This window comes from Staurois parvus, unplaced genomic scaffold (genome assembly GCF_062004578.1).
Source record: "Staurois parvus isolate SC_StPar_1 unplaced genomic scaffold, SC_StPar_1.0 ptg000549l, whole genome shotgun sequence".
Taxonomy (NCBI): Eukaryota; Metazoa; Chordata; class Amphibia; order Anura; family Ranidae; genus Staurois; species Staurois parvus.
This window is the reverse complement of record NW_028318345.1, coordinates 10409578-10428630: the sequence shown is the minus strand read 5'-3', so window position 1 is coordinate 10428630 and position 19053 is coordinate 10409578. Positions and strand designations below refer to the sequence as shown.

General features: G+C 41.6%; 1 protein-coding gene across 1 annotated transcript in view; it reads right to left on the bottom strand.

The window, feature by feature from the left end:
* Positions 1 to 10201: 10201 nt before the first annotated feature.
* The window catches only part of CEP78 (centrosomal protein 78), a 98863-nt gene continuing 90011 nt past the window's right edge, over positions 10202 to 19053 (bottom strand). The window contains exons 15-16 of the mRNA XM_089691102.1: positions 11861 to 12008; positions 10202 to 11152 (exon numbers count right to left, since the gene is read on the bottom strand). Of these exons, the coding sequence (XP_089547228.1) occupies positions 10658 to 11152; positions 11861 to 12008 (643 nt within the window). The 3' untranslated portion in view covers positions 10202 to 10657. The remainder of the gene's footprint in view (positions 11153 to 11860; positions 12009 to 19053) is intronic.

Genomic DNA, 19053 nt, shown 5'->3' with positions numbered 1-19053 from the left:
TACACTATTAGCATCATCTTGCTTCCCTGGCTTGTTATTACACGAGCCTCCTTAAGGTGGATCTACATCTAGAGTCTGAGTGACGTTGGACCCATTGGTGAGTCCTGAGGTGGAATGGGAGCGTGATTAATTAACACCTCTGAGAGTCCGCCAAGGCGTCCTGATGACATCATACCGGTGACCAGACCCTGATGTTTTCTACACATTACATACAATGCGCAGTTTGTATGTAGTTCTGGTAAGCACATTATAAAACCATTACTACAAAGGATTTGCTATTGTCTCACCTGACCTGCGGGGCTACTTGGTGGACTTTTATATCACCGTATAGAGCATTTCTAACATATATGAATTTTGGTTTCTGGAGGACTTCTTATCTGGGACTATATTAATCTCTTCTTATTATTCATGATTTTATATAATAACATCTAGCGCTGCATATTTAAATGTTTTAAATCACATGGTAGAGCCTACGTCATCAGCTTTTTATCATGATCGGTGATCTGCTGTGTCTGAGGGACACAGTGCACCACCAATCGTTGTCCTGCATGCGCAGCTAGAGAGGGAGAATGTCATATGAAGTGCTCCAAGAACAAGAGAACTCCCTCCTGTCCGTCATTTCCATATATGGCAGGCAGGAGGCGGTTAATTATTTTGGTCAGATATTCCCAAAAGGTTTATCACTTATCCTAAAGGCATGCAGACCTGCAGACAACAAACAGCTTTTTCTTCAGGGCAGAAACTGATAGGAATCTGCAACAAAGTTTATTAAAATCTCTGCAATGTACATTGATCACCCAGAGAACTTATTCCTCAACAAATGTGAAGTTACCCCTTGAGCCTGGGTTCACACTCTAGCTCGCATGTGAATTGCACAGGAACCACACCGCAATCCTGTGCAATTCACATTCAATTCTGTGCAGTGCAATTTGAGCCAATTCGTTTTGGAGTCTTTTTTGGAGTCACACTGGAACTGGATCACATGGTCATTTTGTACCATGTGATACGGTGCAGGCAAATGCACTACATTTGCGACCTGCATTTGGGGTGGCGTTAAGTTTGAATTGACACCTGCAGCAAACGGCAAAGCACAGTGTAACTACAGTGTGGTGAGCATTTCCAGTACCGCATTGCAGTTGCACTGTATTTTGCATATGTGTGAAAGAGGGGAAAAAAACGTACTGGAACACATAAAAAAACGCACATAAATGTGCATGCAGATAGGCATCCAAAATGCATCTGGGCTGTGTTTCTTTAGTGTGAAACCAGCCCTGAATCTCTGACAACTACGTCATTATGTCACCTTCCGGAGAAGCAAGGGAGAATGTAAACAGCACACCGAGGATCACCAATATGGGTCCAAAAGTTTTAATGAACGATCACATCGTTACAGCAAGGCAACGTTTCAGAGTCTCGCAGGACCCCTTCATCAGGCATGTGGTCACATGCCTGATGAAGGGGTCCTGCGAGACTACAAAACGTTGCCTTGCTGTAACTAAGTGATCGTTTATTAAAACTTTTGGACCCATGTTGGTGATCCTCGGTGTGCTGGTGATATTCTCCCTTGCTGATTCTGTTTGGTTCCAGGTGACGGTCGCTGCAGCACTCACTTATACACACAGCCATTTTTAACACAGGAATGTGTGCGTTTGGATTGTACACTTACCTTCAGGAGAAGGACACTGGGCACAAATAACAAAAGCACATCATAGGGGCAGTCCCTGACATTGTCAGGGTAGCCATCAGAAATTTTGGGGCCCCTTACACAGCTTTAGGCCTCCAGGCATGACCACCAACAATTCCCAGGGCCAGCCCAATCAATGGCTGTCCCACTGGCAGGGCTGCATAGTAGTATTTTAGGAGGTAAGGGATCATCAGTCCACCTGGGGCTATAGGAACATAAAGTGTATTACATGTGAATCTTCACCTTCTGGAACCCCAAATAAAATTTAGTATGTGATATTGAAAGCCCTGTAGACCAGTGGACTGGATATTAGTAGGTAATGTCTAGAAGTAATAAAATTCCTTCGGTAGCAAAGTGAACTTTATTGTGGCAATTCTTCCCATTAACAGAAGGGAGTGGACCACATGTCCATTTCATAAGACAATACAGTAAAGAGATTGGTACAATTTGTCTTATATAACATTGTGATGTTTGATGTGAGTTTAATCCCCAGGTATGATAAAGAATGAGGTTGCCAGGAGAAGAGAAACTAGATCTTAGGGTCCTTTCACATGGGCGGACCCGTTTAGTGGATCCGCTTGCTCAGTGGGGTATCTCCCCGCTGGGGAAGTGGATGACAGGTCCTTGTCCACTTTGCTGCTGCAGAATGCTCTTCTGAAAGAATGGTCAAACATTCCCATAGACTCACTCCTAAACCTTGTGGACAGCCTTCCCAGAAGAGTTGAAGCTGTTATAGCAGCAAAGGGAGGGCCAACTCAATATTGAATCCTACGGACTAAGACTGGGATGCCATTAAAGTTCATGTGCATGTCTGTAAAGGCAGGCATCCTAATACTTTTGGCAATATAGTGTACAGGTGCATCTCACTAAATTAAAATATCATCAAAACGTTAATTTATTTCAGTAGTTCAGTTCAAAAAGTGAAACATATATTGTATAGATTCATTACACACAGAGGGATATATTTCAAGCATTTCTTTCTTTTAATTTTGATGATTATGGCTTACAGCTAGTGAAAACCCAAATCCAGTATCTCAGAAAATTAGAATATTACATAAGACCAATAAAAAAAAAGAATTTTTAATATAGAAGTGTTGGCTTACTAAAAAGTATGTCCATGTACAGTATATTATCATAATCATCGAAATTAAAAGAAATAAATGCTTGAAATATATCAGTCATGAATCTATATAACACTTGTGCTTCACTTTTTGAATTGAATTACTGAAATAAAAATAGCTTTTTGGTAATATTCTATCTTATTGAGATGTACCTGTATGTTTGTCTATGGTGGCATATAATCTATCTCCATGGCTCATTATCCTGGAATAAGCCATGTACGTCTTATTTTTGGAAGTGAGACCGTACTTAGTAACGATGACCGATCTCCAGCACAACTGCTAAAAGTGGTAATACGGGGTCCAGCACCCTGTAAGCTCAGAGCCTGCCAGCTGCACACAGCTCTGATACACAGGGCCACTGATAAGGGGTTACCTACGGTCCTCCTGTACGGAGCCCAGGTTCCTGCAGTTCAGCATGGGGCCCATTGGCGGAGAGCAGCTTTTTACTTTAGGGCACAGCAAAGTAATCTCCTGTTTTGCAGAAACAACAAAAAACGTCTGTGGACCCCCTTTGTTCAGCTGGCGCCAGGGAAGGAATGGGACTTTTTAATGTTTTTCAGGCACAGGCAGCATAATCCTTGTACTGCAGTCCTGACAATTAAAATCCTGGCCTCTTCCATATCAATCCACTGGGGCATGTAATTGCCAGGAACTTCAGCAAAAAGATTACTCCACCTGTGACCAAAAAACATTAAATACTCCAGACGGAGTAATCCTTGTGCTATGGTTCACGGCAATTACATGCCCCGGCGGATTGATATAGAAGAGGGGACCGGGACTTTTTTGATATGGAGCAGTGTGATAGTAGCCTATCTTCCAGTGTTTGACAGGGCATTCCATAGGACTGTCTTTCCTTGCTTTTCCTTTATTCACACCAGTCCTGGTACTAACTGATGCTGCTATGATGTTGTAGCAAGCTCTGGTTGACTCTTCCTTTGTCACTTGATGTTGGAATCGAAGTGTGAGTCTGTCTTCCTGTTCTTGACAGGGTGTTCCATGGGACTGTCTTGCCTTACTTTCCGTTTAGTTACACCAGTCCTGGTACTATCTGATGCTGCCCTGATATTGTAAGGAGGTTTGATTTTGGATTTGGTCATATTTTGGCAGATTCTCCAGCCACTTGTGGGAAGTGTTTTGTGAAAGTCAAGAGATATGGGGGAAAAACGGCAAGCAAACGTATTAAAACGCAAACCACAGAATCAAAAACGTGACATAAAGCAGGAAAATCTCATATGCGTTTTTGATGCATTTTTTATAAAGCAGTATGAAAGTGAGTAGAGACAGGAAGTGAGAGCCCAAATAAATCCTCCTTTTCCAGCCTTGGTGTGCCAGAGGGTGCGGTGTTGCCAGAACAGTCATTGACATCTAAAATCAGGGGATCCATATAGCAGCGGCTCCTTCGTAGGAACATTGGAATGAATAACAGGGACTGTTTTAAAGTGGATGTTTATGAGAAAAATGATTTAAAGGGCCTTAATCTGGTAAGGTGCATGGAATGATACCATTGAACACCTGCATGGGGTGGAATTTAAGTGGTTAAAGGGATACACACTGTTTTGGTGGGATGGAAATGTGAGTAGTTTGATGTTTATGAATCACTGTGTATAAGCGTTATTAAACTGTATTAGTCTTTTGTCTTTCTGGGGAGCACTTGCACAAGGCACACTAGAGAGGAATGAAATGGAGTGTTTTTAAAGAAATTGTTCATTAAAAGCACAGAATTTTGGAAGTCCGGTAAGGAGCGTGCTGGGCGACACACGCCTGGTGGATTTTCTGTGGGTATTAATGGGAAATAAAGAATAAATATGTTATAATTTGAGTGACTTTCTGTCTGGAATAGGGAGATATAGAAAAACAATATTGCACTATATTGGTATTTTTTGTTTTGGGAACATCATTTGGAGTTTGCTAGAAGACGTCACATGAAGTAACATACACAACAGGAAGCACAGAGCTAAAGACACTTTGACAGTAATTGATTGAACACTTCCCGAAGAATCTGGAGGGTAAGGGTACATAAAGAAAGATAATAGGAGGAAACTTACATGCTTACACATTGACACTGATTTTTATTGATAAAGTAAGCACATAGAATGCGAGATCACTGTAAAGGCCAGTTCACACCCCAAAAAGGCACTCCGACTGCATTGCAGATACGTATTTGCTTACAGTTCACACCACACACAGTTCTGGTGCAGTTTTGATGCAGTTTGCCATGTTCCAGTAGAATTCTGTGCAGAACACATGCAGCATGTTCTACTTTTTTTTCTGCACCGGAAACTGACTGGAACTGACTGCACTGGTGTGAACTAGGGCTGTTGGAATACATAGAGCATACTGTGCATGCATTTTTGATGCAGAAAAAAAATGCACTGGACTGCATCTAGTGTGAACTAGCCCTAAAGGAGGATTGAAAGTCCACAGGGGGGATAAGAAGTGAAGCAACAGGAAGAAGTTGGAGGTTGCATTGCATCTAATCAGTTATACGGAGACAATATTGAACTGATCATTCTGGTTTATGAGAGCACTGTTCACTTTATTTATTGACATTTCTTACTGTGAGGGGAGCAGATTGAATCCAGCTGTTAAGGGAAGAAATATAGATTAATTACACATCGTTTGTGTTTAATGTTGAGTTCCAGTGCGCTGATAGGATATACACTACTGAACAAAATTAAAGGAATGCTTTTTAATCAGAGTATAGCATCAAGTCAATTAAACTCCTGGGATATTGATCTGGTTAGTTAAGTAGCAGAGGGGGTTGTTAATCAGTTTCAGCTGCTTTGGTGTTAATGAAATTAATAATAGGCGCACTAGATGGGCAACAATGAGACAACCCCCAAAACAGGAATAGTTTTACAGGTGGAGGCCACTGACATTTTTTTCCCTACTCATCTTTTCTGACTGTTTTTCATTAGTTTTGCATTTGGCTAAGGTCAGTGTCACTACTTGTAGCATGAGGCGATACCTGGATCCTACAGAGGTTGCACAAGCAGTCCAACTCCTCCAGGATGGCACATCAATATGTGCCATTGCCAGAAGGTCTGCTGTGTCTCCCAGCACAGTCTTAGGAGCATGAAGGAGATTCCAGGAGACAGACAGTTACTCCAGGCGAGCTGGACAGGGCCGTGGAAGGTCCTTAGCCCATCAGGACCCGTATCTGCTCCTTTGTTGAAGGAGGAACAGGATGAGCACTGGCAGAGCCCTACAAAATTACCTCCAGCACGCCACTGGTGTGAATATCTCTGACCAAACAATTAGAAACATACTTCATGCAGGTGGCCTGAGGGCCTGACGTCCTCTAGTAGGCCCTGTGCTCACTTGCCTGGCACCAAAGAGCTTGATTGGCATTTGCCATTGAACACCAGGAGTTGTAGGTCCTCCACTGGCACCCTGTGCTTTTCACAGATGAGAGCAGGTTCACCCTGAGCACATGTGACAGGCATGAAAGGGTCTGGAGAAGCCATGGAGATTGTTATGCAGCCTGTAACATTGTTCAGCAGGACCATTCTAGTGGTGGGTCAGTGATGGTCTGGGTAGGCATATCCATGGAGGGACGCACACACCTCTACAGGATAGACAATGGCACCCTGACTGCCATTAGGTTTCGAGATGAAATCCTTGAACCCATTATCAGACCCTCTCTGGTGCAGTGGGTCCTGGGTTCCTCCTGGTGCATGACAATGCCCGGCCTCATGTGGCGAGAGTATGCAGGCAGCTCCTGGAGGATGAAGGAATTGATACCATTTAATGGCCCTCGTGCTCACCTGATCTAAATCCAATAGAACACCTCTGGGATATCATGTTTCGGTCAATCCAACGCCGCCAGATTGCACCTCAGACTATCAAGGAGCTCAGTGATGCCCTGGTCCAGATCTGGGAGGAAATACCCCAGGACACCATCTGTCGTCTCATTAGGAGAATGCCTTGACATTGTCAGACATGCATACAACCACGTGGGGGGCCATACAAACTACTGAATACCATTTTGAGTTGCTGCAATGAAATTTCAGCAACATGGACTAGCCTGCTGCATCATTTTTTCATTTTGATTTTAGGGGTGTCTGAATTCAGTCCTCTGTAGGTTGATCATTTTCATTTCCATCAAAAGATGGGGCATCCTTACGTTCTTAACACATTACCCAGTCCATATCAGTATAGATATCCACCATGATATTTTTCCCCATTGAAATCTGATGTCTTTTCAAAGTGTTCCTTTAATTTTTTTTTTGAGCAGTGTATTTAATATTCTTAGTATAAGTGGACTCTAGATTCTTGCCTACACTGTCATCACAGATAGCAACATGGCAGAGTATACCCCTCTTCTACAAAGAAAGTTGGCACAATAGTACATGGCAGTGGAATGTAGGCTTTATTAGATAGAGGTAAAATACATCCAGCAAACATCAATGCATTTCAGCCATTATGGCCTTACTCAATGCATTGACATTTTCTGGCTGCAGTTTACCATTGTACTTAATAAAGCCTACATTTCACTGCCATGTACTGTTGTGCTGGCCTTCTTCATGGATTTAGCACTTTTTAGGCTTCAGCAACATGCAGCAGAGCACCAGTATCCCAGCCATTGAAAGATTTTGAGAATTGTAGCACTCCACTGCTCACCTGTCATGCCCTTCTTCTAATCTGAATGCCAGTTTTTATGATTCTGCATTAACTTTCAGGACAAAACCTGGTGCTAATGCTCCTGTGACCACTACTTATGTGTTTCATCCAGTAAGTGATAGTAATAGATTGATAACAGATAGTACTGGAGTGACTATAACCATATTGCAGAACAGGGAGAAATGTGTCAGTGGAGGAGTAAATGTAGATCATGTAAAATGTAGATCATGTATCGCAATACATTTTCATAAGTAAGAAATTCCTTATGTGTAGTTATTTCTCCTTTACCACCGGGAGGTTTGATGAACCATGTGGTTTAAATGCAGGGCAGAGCGCTCCTTAGTTTTATGGGTCTTGGGAGTGTCTCTGTTCATGTCATCTTTATCACATGCTTAGGATATGAAGAACCACGTGTGGTGTATGTGCACAGACATGACCTCAATGAACTCCACTTGGCTTTTTTTCTCAACACTAACTACCAAGTACTCTATTATACCTTTAGCTACAGGTTAAACATTACTTAAATACAGTACAGAGTTGCAGACTTTGCGGAAAGCATAAAACAGTTCAACCATTCACAAAAACTGCTATCTAGGAAAAAAGAAACCTTCTCTATGTACTTTTCAGGTTAGCCTGCTGGATTCAAGCTACATTTTTTTTTAAATTTAGATGTCTATAAGGAAAATGCTTGCTAAGGAATATCTGTATAATTGGTAAGATGGAAATTTTAAAACAGATTGAGAGTTTCAAAATACATTGGAGAATGCTCATCCAACTCCTACAGTTAGATAAGAGATTGATTGATTCCCCCAACCCCTGAAGCAATGTTCAGCCCTCTCCAAACCTGCTTGAGGAAACAGTCCATTGGTCTGACTGCATTTACGAGACCTATCTATATTGTTTATCCACTTGAAGCAAGCTAGAGCTGGAACCTTCCCTAGACACAAATATACACATTCACCTGGCAACCAAATTGTGCATTCATGGTTAACCACTGTTCACTGGTTTTGAATACAATTGGTTGAGTCCCAGATATTCTGGCAGGTTTCTTAAAATACACTGCTCCATTTTTAAAATATTGTTTAATACAAACATAGGCCTTTTCTGTCACCCATTACATATGGCCAAAATACTCCCAATGTTTATCTACCTGCGTGTTGACTTATTTTCTGGACATAGGCTAAAACAAAATGGCTATTAAGTTTATCTTTCTCTATCTATATGGGACCCCTTAGTGTGGAAACATGTAGGTGCTCCTTTCTTCCCAGAAATGTCAGATTAGACCAATTTCACCTGCATTACATAATTTTGGCTGTGTAAAAACAAAACAATTATCTCAACTGGCCACTGTATCCCAATCTGCCTGCAGTCACTAAACATTTATGATACAGCAAAAAAGTAGACCCACTATCTAAATGTATGCTGTGAGAAGGGAGAATTCCTCCATGTTTCTATATGCAATATATCTTCTCCAGAAAGGAAAATCTTTTATGTCTGGTCAAAAATTAACTTTAAAGTGGAATGGATTTTACAAAAAAATCAAAACAAATAAAACCCCCCCAAAAACTCCATAGACTACAAAGGGCTTCCTGTAGATCAGTACTGTAGCTTGCCAGCTACAAATAAACTATATAAACAATGCCAAGCTCCACAAAGACCTTGCTGTCTGAAACAAGGAAGCGACTGTGCTGATGTCAGTATATACACTATATGCCAAAAGTCTGTGAACACCTGTCAGGAATGGACTTGCCAATAATGGTGGGACTCACCTGCCTTGTGGGCTGCAGTACCAGGGCTGGCCAGCGGGTGCTCTCAGCAATCAGAGACTCACCCCTGCAATCAGCCAAACACCTGAAGCTGATTGCAGGGGTTGTATTTAAGGAATGGCCAGACTCACAGTCAGGGCCTTGGCGTGTGTTTTTCCATGGGCCCCTGTACCTTGTATCCTGTATTCCTGTTCCTGTCTGACTTGTTACCGACCCTGCCTGATCCTGACCTCTGCTGACTTCTCCTGCTTGATCCCTGGCTTGTGACCCTGACCATTCTCTGTCCGACCCTCTGTACCGCGCTGCACGTGAGTTACTGAACCCAGCTTGTGACCCCGACCACTCTCCCGCCTGTTCCTGGTACTCCGTTTGCCCGTTTGCTACTGACCCGGCCTGCCTGACTACTCTTTGTATTGTATGTATTGTTATCGGTGGGTGGTTTGGTTTGTTTGCACTGTGTTTATGTTTAGTCTTGCACCGCGTTTTGTATTGTTAGTCTTAATAAATTATATTGTTTATACCATATCTGAAGCCTGCGTTTCCCTGTGTCAGTCCACACACCTCTGGCCATACCTGGAGCCCTGACAACACCTGACCATCACACCTATATGAGCTTGTGGACATTTCCATTCCAAAACTCTGACCAATTATATGTACAGTAGTCATCACTGACACTCTTTTGTGGCAATACCAGCCTCTAGTCTTCTGGGAAGCTTTTCACAAGATTTTTGAAGTGCGTCTGTGGAAAATTGTGCCTATTTTGGTGCAGATCTACATAGAAACCAATCCGTTTTCAAGTTTTTTGTCAAAGTTTAATTGAACAAGCTGAATTTAGAAGTTGATTGGCTACCATGCACCAGATTTTGCACTCTCCAGTTTTAGTAAATCAACCCCAATATGTGGTGGAGAGGACAAGGGAAACCTTTGGGTAGGTTATTGCTATATGAACAAATTAAACCACACTTATTTGAAAATAAAATTACAATAATGTGATAACACAGACAAAATATAGAAATCATTTTATTTACAAGAAAAATATGTAATAAACCACAGTAATAAATATTTAAAAAAATACAATTTACCTCCCAATCAGGACTAGATCAAATACGTTTACAAAAATATAAAAATGGCAAGTCGTAAACAAGAAGATCAAAAAGGTTTGCTGAAAACAATCACTTTGACTTGTGCCACATTTAAAAAACAAAAGCCATCTAGTAGTCTTATTACTCCAAAACATTGTCAGTTGAATATGTACTCCGCAGCCAAATTTAATTTATTTTTGCCAACTCTATCAGCTGTTCAAAGCAGTCATTTTCAGGTTTTGTTTTTTTTTTTCTTGAAGAGTATTTTAACTGTGTGGAGCAAATCTGGGAACATCTTCAACATTTCAACATGGCTCATTCATTTTTAGTTACACATTCAGCAAAAGAAAGAGGATTAAACTGTAAGTCAAGGTTCGTGGCTTAATCTAAACCACTGTGGCTGTTGCTGCTGGAGTGAAGATTTTCTGGGATATCTGATTCTTGAACGCTGACATCAGAAAAAGGTGAACTTTTGTGACCGTTTTGATGCCCAGTTTCCTCAGAACAAATCTTGTATGAGCCCACGGAAGGATTTCTTTTTGAAGATTGCCTTCTGTCCTTTCCGCTAGATGATTCTTTGGATTTTTTACTTGCACTACTCTTTTTGCTTTTGCTGGAATCTGATGTTGAGCACTCGTTACCAGCTCCTTTCTTTTCCGACAGGTAGGCTCTTTTTAAACCATCTGTATTCTGCTGTTCAGAAGCAATCGTGCTGTTCTTGTGTGACTCCAAATCCTTTATAGGAAGATCAAACGCTTTGCTCTTCAAGCTGCTAGCATGAATTTCATCTGATTCACCAGGAGGAGGAAAGGCTGTTGCAGTCATGACACAGGGTTCTACAGAAAGTTTTGGGGGGGCATCTTCCAAATCCCGTTTCTAAGCCATGAAACAAAAATGAGCAAAAAAAAAAAAAAGATAAAGTTTAACTAAAGCAAAACATTTTTTACATTTTGGATAGAGTGCAGAGGGATTAGAACACCTGTCAAGTTTTTATTGCTGTCTGTGCCCCAAGTAAATATGATATGCTTTCCTATCTGTTTACTAATGCTAGCAGAATAAGGAATTAAAGTAGTAAGGGCATATGATTCATGTAGCATTTTCTTCCTGGAATCCATCTGCCTTTAGCTCATACATGCAGGCAGGAGTGTGTGCTTAGCTGAAAAAAACCCTCCTCCCCTCCCTAAGGCACCTGGGATGTATGATGTAATTTGCCTAGGCCTGGAAATCAGGAAGCAACTGAAGAAATGTAAAAAAAAAAAGTTTTAAACAAGTAAATATGATATGCTTTCCTATCGATTTACTAATTCTAGCAGCATAAGGAATAAAAATTGTCAATGTTGATCGAGAGTGAAGTTCCACTTTAAGACATACTGAATATGTGTCAGGGTTCACTCTCAGTATATGATGGGGGCAACAAAAGAATTACTGTTTTATCTGCAATTAGGATCACATGTAGCCAGTTTAAATGCAGTAGGATTAGAGCTTTTTTTCCAGAATTTCTAAAGAATGATGGGTAAGAATTATGGAAAGCGTAGTGAAAGAAATTATCAGCCATCATCTATGGATATTCTAATTTCAAATTACCTGATCAACTAGGAAGGTTTTTTGCAGGTCATTGTGGGTTTCAGAGGAGGGTGGTTGGGTTTTTCCAATTGTAGAAGACAGCTGTGGATCTCCTGGCAGAGCAAAGTCAGACTGTTCAATACCTGCCATACTGGCAAGCTGACCTAAGCTGAATAGAAAAAACCAAATAAGGATTTTTAGAATGCAATGAGCAAAAAATGAATCACTATATGAATTAATTTACTATTGCTATTGTAAATTCTATGCTGAACAGCAACTCTGATTTGAACGAAGAAGAGATAAAATAAAAAGATAGAAAGACAGACATTAAAGTCAAATTTTAGCCATTTTTTTTGTTAATCCGGCAAAAAATATAAAAAAATTGAGCACAGTTCTAAAAGTGTGTTTAGGCCTGGTTCACACAATGCAATTTCAAATGTGACTTGAGTGGCACAGAATTGTGTGTCAATGCAAATCACATTGTTTTCAATGGTGCCTGTTCACATGAATGCAGCAGAGCACATGGTAATTTTGAAAAAGGGTCCTGTGCTACTTTGGTGTAATTTCAGTGTCATCTTGGCCCCATAGAATATGCAAAACAAATCTAAAATGCAACCAAGTCACACTACATAATAGCACTGAAAATCAGATCAAATCTCAGTCGCAGTAGTGTAGTAGTAAGATAAAAGCGTTAAAAATGGGAATATAGGCAGCATAAGTGTTAAAAAAAACGTTATGTCTGTGTACAGGTGTGTGTGTGTGTATATATATATATATATATATATATATATATATATATATATATATATATATATATATATATCTGTATGGGGCAGCCATATGCAGGCTCTGCTTCGCGCAAAGTAGTGCTGCACAATGACTGTCCTTTAACTGCTTTACAAGTAAACCAGAAAGTTTTGAAAATTATACAGAAAGAGTAAACCGTTCCTGTTTGGTATTACAACATTCAAACAGGCAAACACCTGTTTCAGATCAGGCAGCCACTGACTTTTCCAGATGTGCCAAACATCTAAGAGATCCAGTTATTTGATGACTGGGCAAGTGCCTGGTATACAGGAGACAGTAGAAGTAGAGAAATATTGTTTAATCTTCTATACAGTACATTCCACATGAGAGCAAACACCTACAAGCACAAGGATCTGCCCACCGCACACCATGGCAGGTGAGGTTTGCCTAATGTTGAGCTGCAACAGCAAGTATAAGGCTGCTGTAATTACTCTGCCAGTTGCTTTTGTGTGGAGTTCCATTTTATTGATCCAAACACTCAATATACCAGTTTGAAAAGATCATAGCCATTGATAGAAATGCAAACCTACGGATTTCTACATCACCATTTACAGAAAGTTTATTTTCTATCAGCATAATCAAGCCGTGTAAATTTTACAGCAGAAAATAAAATATGATTTAGTTTTGGCAGATCAGCAGCTTTCAACATTAAGATCTTAGTGAAGGACAGAATCTCTGGTGGCAATAGCTCGGGTGTCTGTTGAAGCAAATATGGGATTCCAGAGGTGAATTAATGTTAGGCATTAGGTTAGCATAATAAGTGTTAAGGTTTAATAAATATATTCATGTTACATAGGGGGTCAAGTGTTTTTATTTCAATTAGTTCATTATAATAACTTTAAACCTTTTGCTCTGGTTCACATTGAATACGAATTTGAAATTGTGCAACTTCACTTGAAGTTGCACGATTTCAAAGTCACGTCAGTGTGACTTCAGGTGCAACTTGCAGGACATCTGTGCGACTTCATGCAAGTCACACCAGAATTCGGCAAAGGTAGCGCAGGAACTACTTTACAAATTGGTGTGACTCCGACCAAGTCGGAGTCTCAATGATTAGAACGATTCCATTGCCGATCATAGGGTGTGACTTGTAATGCAAGTTGACAGTGGCAGATCACATGACAAGTTACATCAGTGTGAACTAGGGCAGTGGTGGGCAACCTTTTTTTTCAACTGAGCCAAATCTCGCCAAAACCACGATTGAAATTTATTTTGAGAGCCACATTTTTAAAACTGAAAATACATAGGATGGTACACTGTTTTTAGTTTCAATAAGTTTTTATAGTAATTCATCCCCCATAGTAATTCATCCCCCATATAGTAATTCATCCCCCATATAGTAATTCATTCCCCATATAGTAATTCATCCCCCATATAGTAATTCATCCCCCATATAGTAATTCATCCCCCATATAGTAATTCATCCCCCATATAGTAATACATCCCCCATATAGTAATTCATCCCCCATATAGTAATACATCCCCCATATAGTAATTCATCCCCCATATAGTAATTCATCCCCCATAGTAATTCATCCCCCATATAGTAATTCATCCCCCATATAGTAATTCATCCCCCATATAGTAATACATCCCCCATTTAGTAATTCATCCCCCATTTAGTAATTCATCCCCCATATAGTAATTCATCCCCCCTATAGTAATTCATCCCCCCTATAGTAATTCATCCCCCATATAGTAATTCATCCCCCATATAGTAATTCATCCCTCATATAGTAGTAGTAAGTAAGTAGCAAGTAGTAAGCCAAGTCCCCCCTGTGTCAATTCACTTACCTTTGCTCCGCGCGTTCCTCTTGCCGTGTTGCCGCGCCGTTCCGGTCTTCAGGGCGGACTGTGAGAGGAGCCTAGCTCCTCTCACGTTCGTCACGCTGCCCCGCCTACACACATCCTGACAGCCAATCACTGGCTATCAGGATGTGAGTGGCAGCGAGACTGGCCAATCACTGCATTTGAGCGCGCTGCCCTGGCTGTTTTTTTTTTTTCATCACGCTGCAGAGTCCCTGCTGCCCGAGATGAGGGAGGGGAGCGGGCGCCCGGCACACAAGAGCCGCATTAAAGCGTGTAAAGAGCCGCATGTGGCTCGCGAGCCGCGGCTTGCCGACCACTGAACTAGGGGTTTAAGAAAAAATGGAAAGGGGAATTAACACTGTACAACTTCCGCATCCCCCCAGTACATGCTGTACTTCTGTGAATGCTGAGCTGTCAGCAACCACACAGTCAGTGCAGCAGTTCCAGTACTTGAAATCCACGTTCTTCTCCCTTTTCTCTGTGCAGTGCTTCTGGGACAGATCAGAGCATTTCTGATTGGTCAGCTCTGTCACAAAGTATCACTCTGATTTGTCCTAGAAGTGCTGCACAGAGAAAATGGAGAAGAGCGTGTTTTTCAAAACCCCAGACCACTGCAGCAGCGGTATGAGCACTAACAGCTCAGTATCTATGGAGGTAAGTACAGCAGGGACCGGGGGAAGCTGGGGTGTGGGTGGTGGGGTTGTGAAGCCAGTATGGTGTTAGTTCACCTTTTAATTTTTTTCTGTGAAGGTGAACTAATGCTTTAAAGACCAGAGTTACTAACCATACATACACTATATTGCCAAAAGTATTGGGACACCTGCCTTTACATGCACATGAACTTTAATGGCATCCCAGTCTTAGTCTGTAGGATTTAATATTGAGTTGGCCCACCCTTCGCAGCTATAACAGCTTCAAGTCTTCTGGGAAGGCTGTCCACAAGGTTTAGGAGTGTTTCTATGGGAATGTTTGACCATTTTGGTATAGGTATTTCCCTTATGTACAGCCCTGGCCAAAAGTTTTGAGAATGACACAAATAATAATTTTCACAAAGTCTGCTGCCTCTGTTTTTATGATGGCAATTTGTTTATACTGCAGAATGTCATGAAGAGTGATCAGATGAATTGCACCTAATTGCAAAGTCCCTCTTTGCCATGAAAATGAACTTCATCCCAAAAAAAAAAAAAAATCACTGCATTTCAACCCTGCCACAAAAGGACCAGCTGACATCACGCCAGTGATTCTCTCGTTAACACAGGTGTCAGTGTTGATGAGGACAAGGCTGGAGATCACTTTGTCATGCTGACCGAGTTAGAATAACAGACTGGATTCTTTAAGAGGAGAGTGGTGCTTGAAATCATTGTTCTTTCTCTGTCAACCATGGTTACCTGCAAGCAAACATGTGCAATTATCATTGCTTTGCACAAAAATGATTCACAGGCAAGGATATTGCTGCTACTAAGATTGCACCTAAGTCAACCATTTATCGGCTCATCAAGAACTCGAAGGAGAAAGGTTCAGTTGTGAGAAAGGCTTCAGGTTGCCCAAAAAAGTCCAGAAAACGCCAGGACCGTCTCCTAAAGTTGATTCAGCTGCGGGATTGGGACATCACCAGTACAGAGCTAGCTCAGGAATGGCATCAGGCAGGTATGAGTGCATCTGTATGCACAATAAGGCGAAGACTTTTGGAGGATGGGCAGCAAAGAAGTTACTTCTCTCCAGGAAAAACAGCAGGGACAGACTGATATTCTTCAAAAGGTACAAGGACTGGACTGCTGAGGAATGGGGTAAAGTCATTTTCTCTGATGAATCCACTTTCCAATTGTATGAGGTATCCAGAAAAAAAACTTGTCTGGAGAAGAAAAAGATGAGCACTACAATCAGTCCTGTGTCATGCCAACTGTTAAGCATCCTGAGACCATTTATGTGTGGGGTTGCTTCTCAGCCAAGGGAGTGGGCTTACTTACAATTTTGCCTAAGAACACAGCAATGAATAAAGAATGGAAAAAAAACATCTGCTGAGCGCAACCTCTCCCAACCATCTAAGAACAGTTTGGTGACGGACAATGCCTCTTCCAGAATGATGGAGCACCTTGCCATAAGGCAAAAGTAATAACTAAGTGGCTTGGGGAACAAAAACATTGATCACAAGTTCTCAATGGGATTAAGGTCTGGGGAGTTTCCTGGCCATGGACCCAAAATTTCAATCCTCAAGAGGCGAGTGAACAAAACCCCCCACCACAAAAACTGATAAATTACAAGCATTGACTATGCAAGAATGGGCTGCCATCAGTCAGGATGTAGCCCAGAAGTTGATTGACAGCATGCCAGGGCAAATTGCAGAAGTCTTGAAAAAGAAGGGTCAACACTACAAATATTGACTCTTTGCAGAAACTTAATGTAATTGTCAATACAAACCTTTGACACTTATGAAATGCTTGTAATTATACTTCAGTATACCATAGTAACATTTGACATAAAGATCTATAAACACAGAAGCAGCAGACTTTGTGAAAATTAATATTTGTGTCATTCTCAAAACATTTGGCCGTGGCTGTATTGGGGCCATAGGTGCATTGGTTCACGAAGGTGCTATTCATTTTGAATGACACCCCAAAGCCCCCAACAGCTGCGATGTGCTGCAAAAAATACAGCAACCCTTATTTTTCAATTCTTTGCAGCTTATTCATTTTAAAATGGGCTGCCTAATGTAGCACTATTCAATGCACGTAAATGTGTGCACTGTGGTGCGGGTTGTTGTAGTGTAAGTGGGCCCTTAGCGTTCAAACAAAAGTAGAATTACATTTTTGAATCAGGTTAAAAATACTAGGCAGTTTAAAGGTTAATGATACTTGCTTGGGCAGTTTTTTGTTTGTTTTAATTTTTAGTGCAGAAAACCATGCACTGAAAAAAAAAGAGGATGCATTTTTTTTTACTTCAGTCCTAGGGGATCACATTTTCAGAGTAATTTCCACATTAGGTATAACAGCCAATTGCCTGTAGATGATCAGGCCTCGTATTAGTAGCATTTTCCACTAGGCACATTAAATATTCATTTAAATAGATTACACAGAAGACCTGATGTGCACTGTAAACTGGCTACAGCACTATTATCCAGCAGAGCTAACAATTAACATAATCAGGCAGAGTCAGAAACAAAAGTATCAGGCTGGGTTATTTCTCATGAAGTTATTGCAGCCAAGCACTACCTGGCAAACAGCTCCCTAGCAAACATAATACAAAGTCCATTTATAATTCTCAATGTTTTATATATTCTTCAATATATAAGTTAATAAAATGGTGATCTTATAAGCTCACACAAACACACACTAGAAGGTATGCAGAACCACATAGCAGTGTGGAATGTATACATCAGGGCTGCATAAATGTAAATGACAGGGTCGATTAAACAAATCTGTTAGCTCTGGCCACTTCAGCCACCTTATAAAAAGGCAATACAGGAAATGAGACTACTGTTCTAAAACAATATAAAACAACAGTATACCACTCATTTTGATGCATCATTGGACAAATCATAATGGCACCATTCGGAGCCTAGGCCTAAACAATCACCTGAAGTCAGTCAGTACCCTCCCCCCTCAGGATCCTCCACTGCAACAACCAGCGGTGTATTTTAGTTTTGTGCTGCCATAGGCAAGACTAAAATCGGGTGTCCCCCCCCCCCCAATCTAAATTTGTCCCACCCCTTCCTGTTTAAGATCCACCCCTTCACCTGTAAACCCCACCTCTTCCTCTTTAGGCTCCACCTCTTCATATTAGCACTCCACCCCTTCATAGAAAGGGGTTATTGTTTAACCTCTTCGTGCCGGCTGCACGCAAATGTGCGGCCTCCCGACGTCTGGGCCTTGACGCCGAGCGGCTGCACATTTGCGTGCAATTAAGAAAAACATATGTGCTGAGAGCGTGCAACCTGCGAGCTCCCATAACACATCCGGTACTCACGGAAAGGTCCCGATTGGGACCTTTCCCAATCATGTGACCGCCGTGATTCTGTCACGTGACCCTAAAACCCCGCCCCGCCTCCCGGCTTCTGAAACCCTTAAAGGGCTGGGAGGCACCAGCGCCAAGGGGTTAAGGTGGGGAGGAAGTTATTGTTTAGGGTGGAGAGGCAAGGAGGGGGGTATTGTTTAGGGTGGAGAGGCGGGGGAGGGGGGTTATTGTTTAGGGTGGAAATGTGTTATTTGTTTAGGACAGGGAACAGCAAGTCGCTGGGAAGAAGCTCAGACTGAGCTAAGGGGGCAGGGCTGGCGTGGGAGGAGATGTGGCAGGTGTGGAAGGAGACACTGTATGTTGAGACACTTAACCCTTGCCGTAGCTGTAGCACCTGATAGCATCATCCATGGGTGCAATGTATGTCCGAGGCCCATGTTCAGTGAATACCCTGCACCCATGGACAATATGCCACTTGCCTGGGGGGGCGACACCACCCCCCTGATAAATGCCACCTTGTTTGCCTCAAGCTAGATACGCCTGTGGCAACAACTACATAGGTATGTCGGACTGACAAATTCCATTTGGCACATGGTCAGCTCCGTTAACATCCGCTACCATTAATGATTAAATAAGGTTTGAAATTT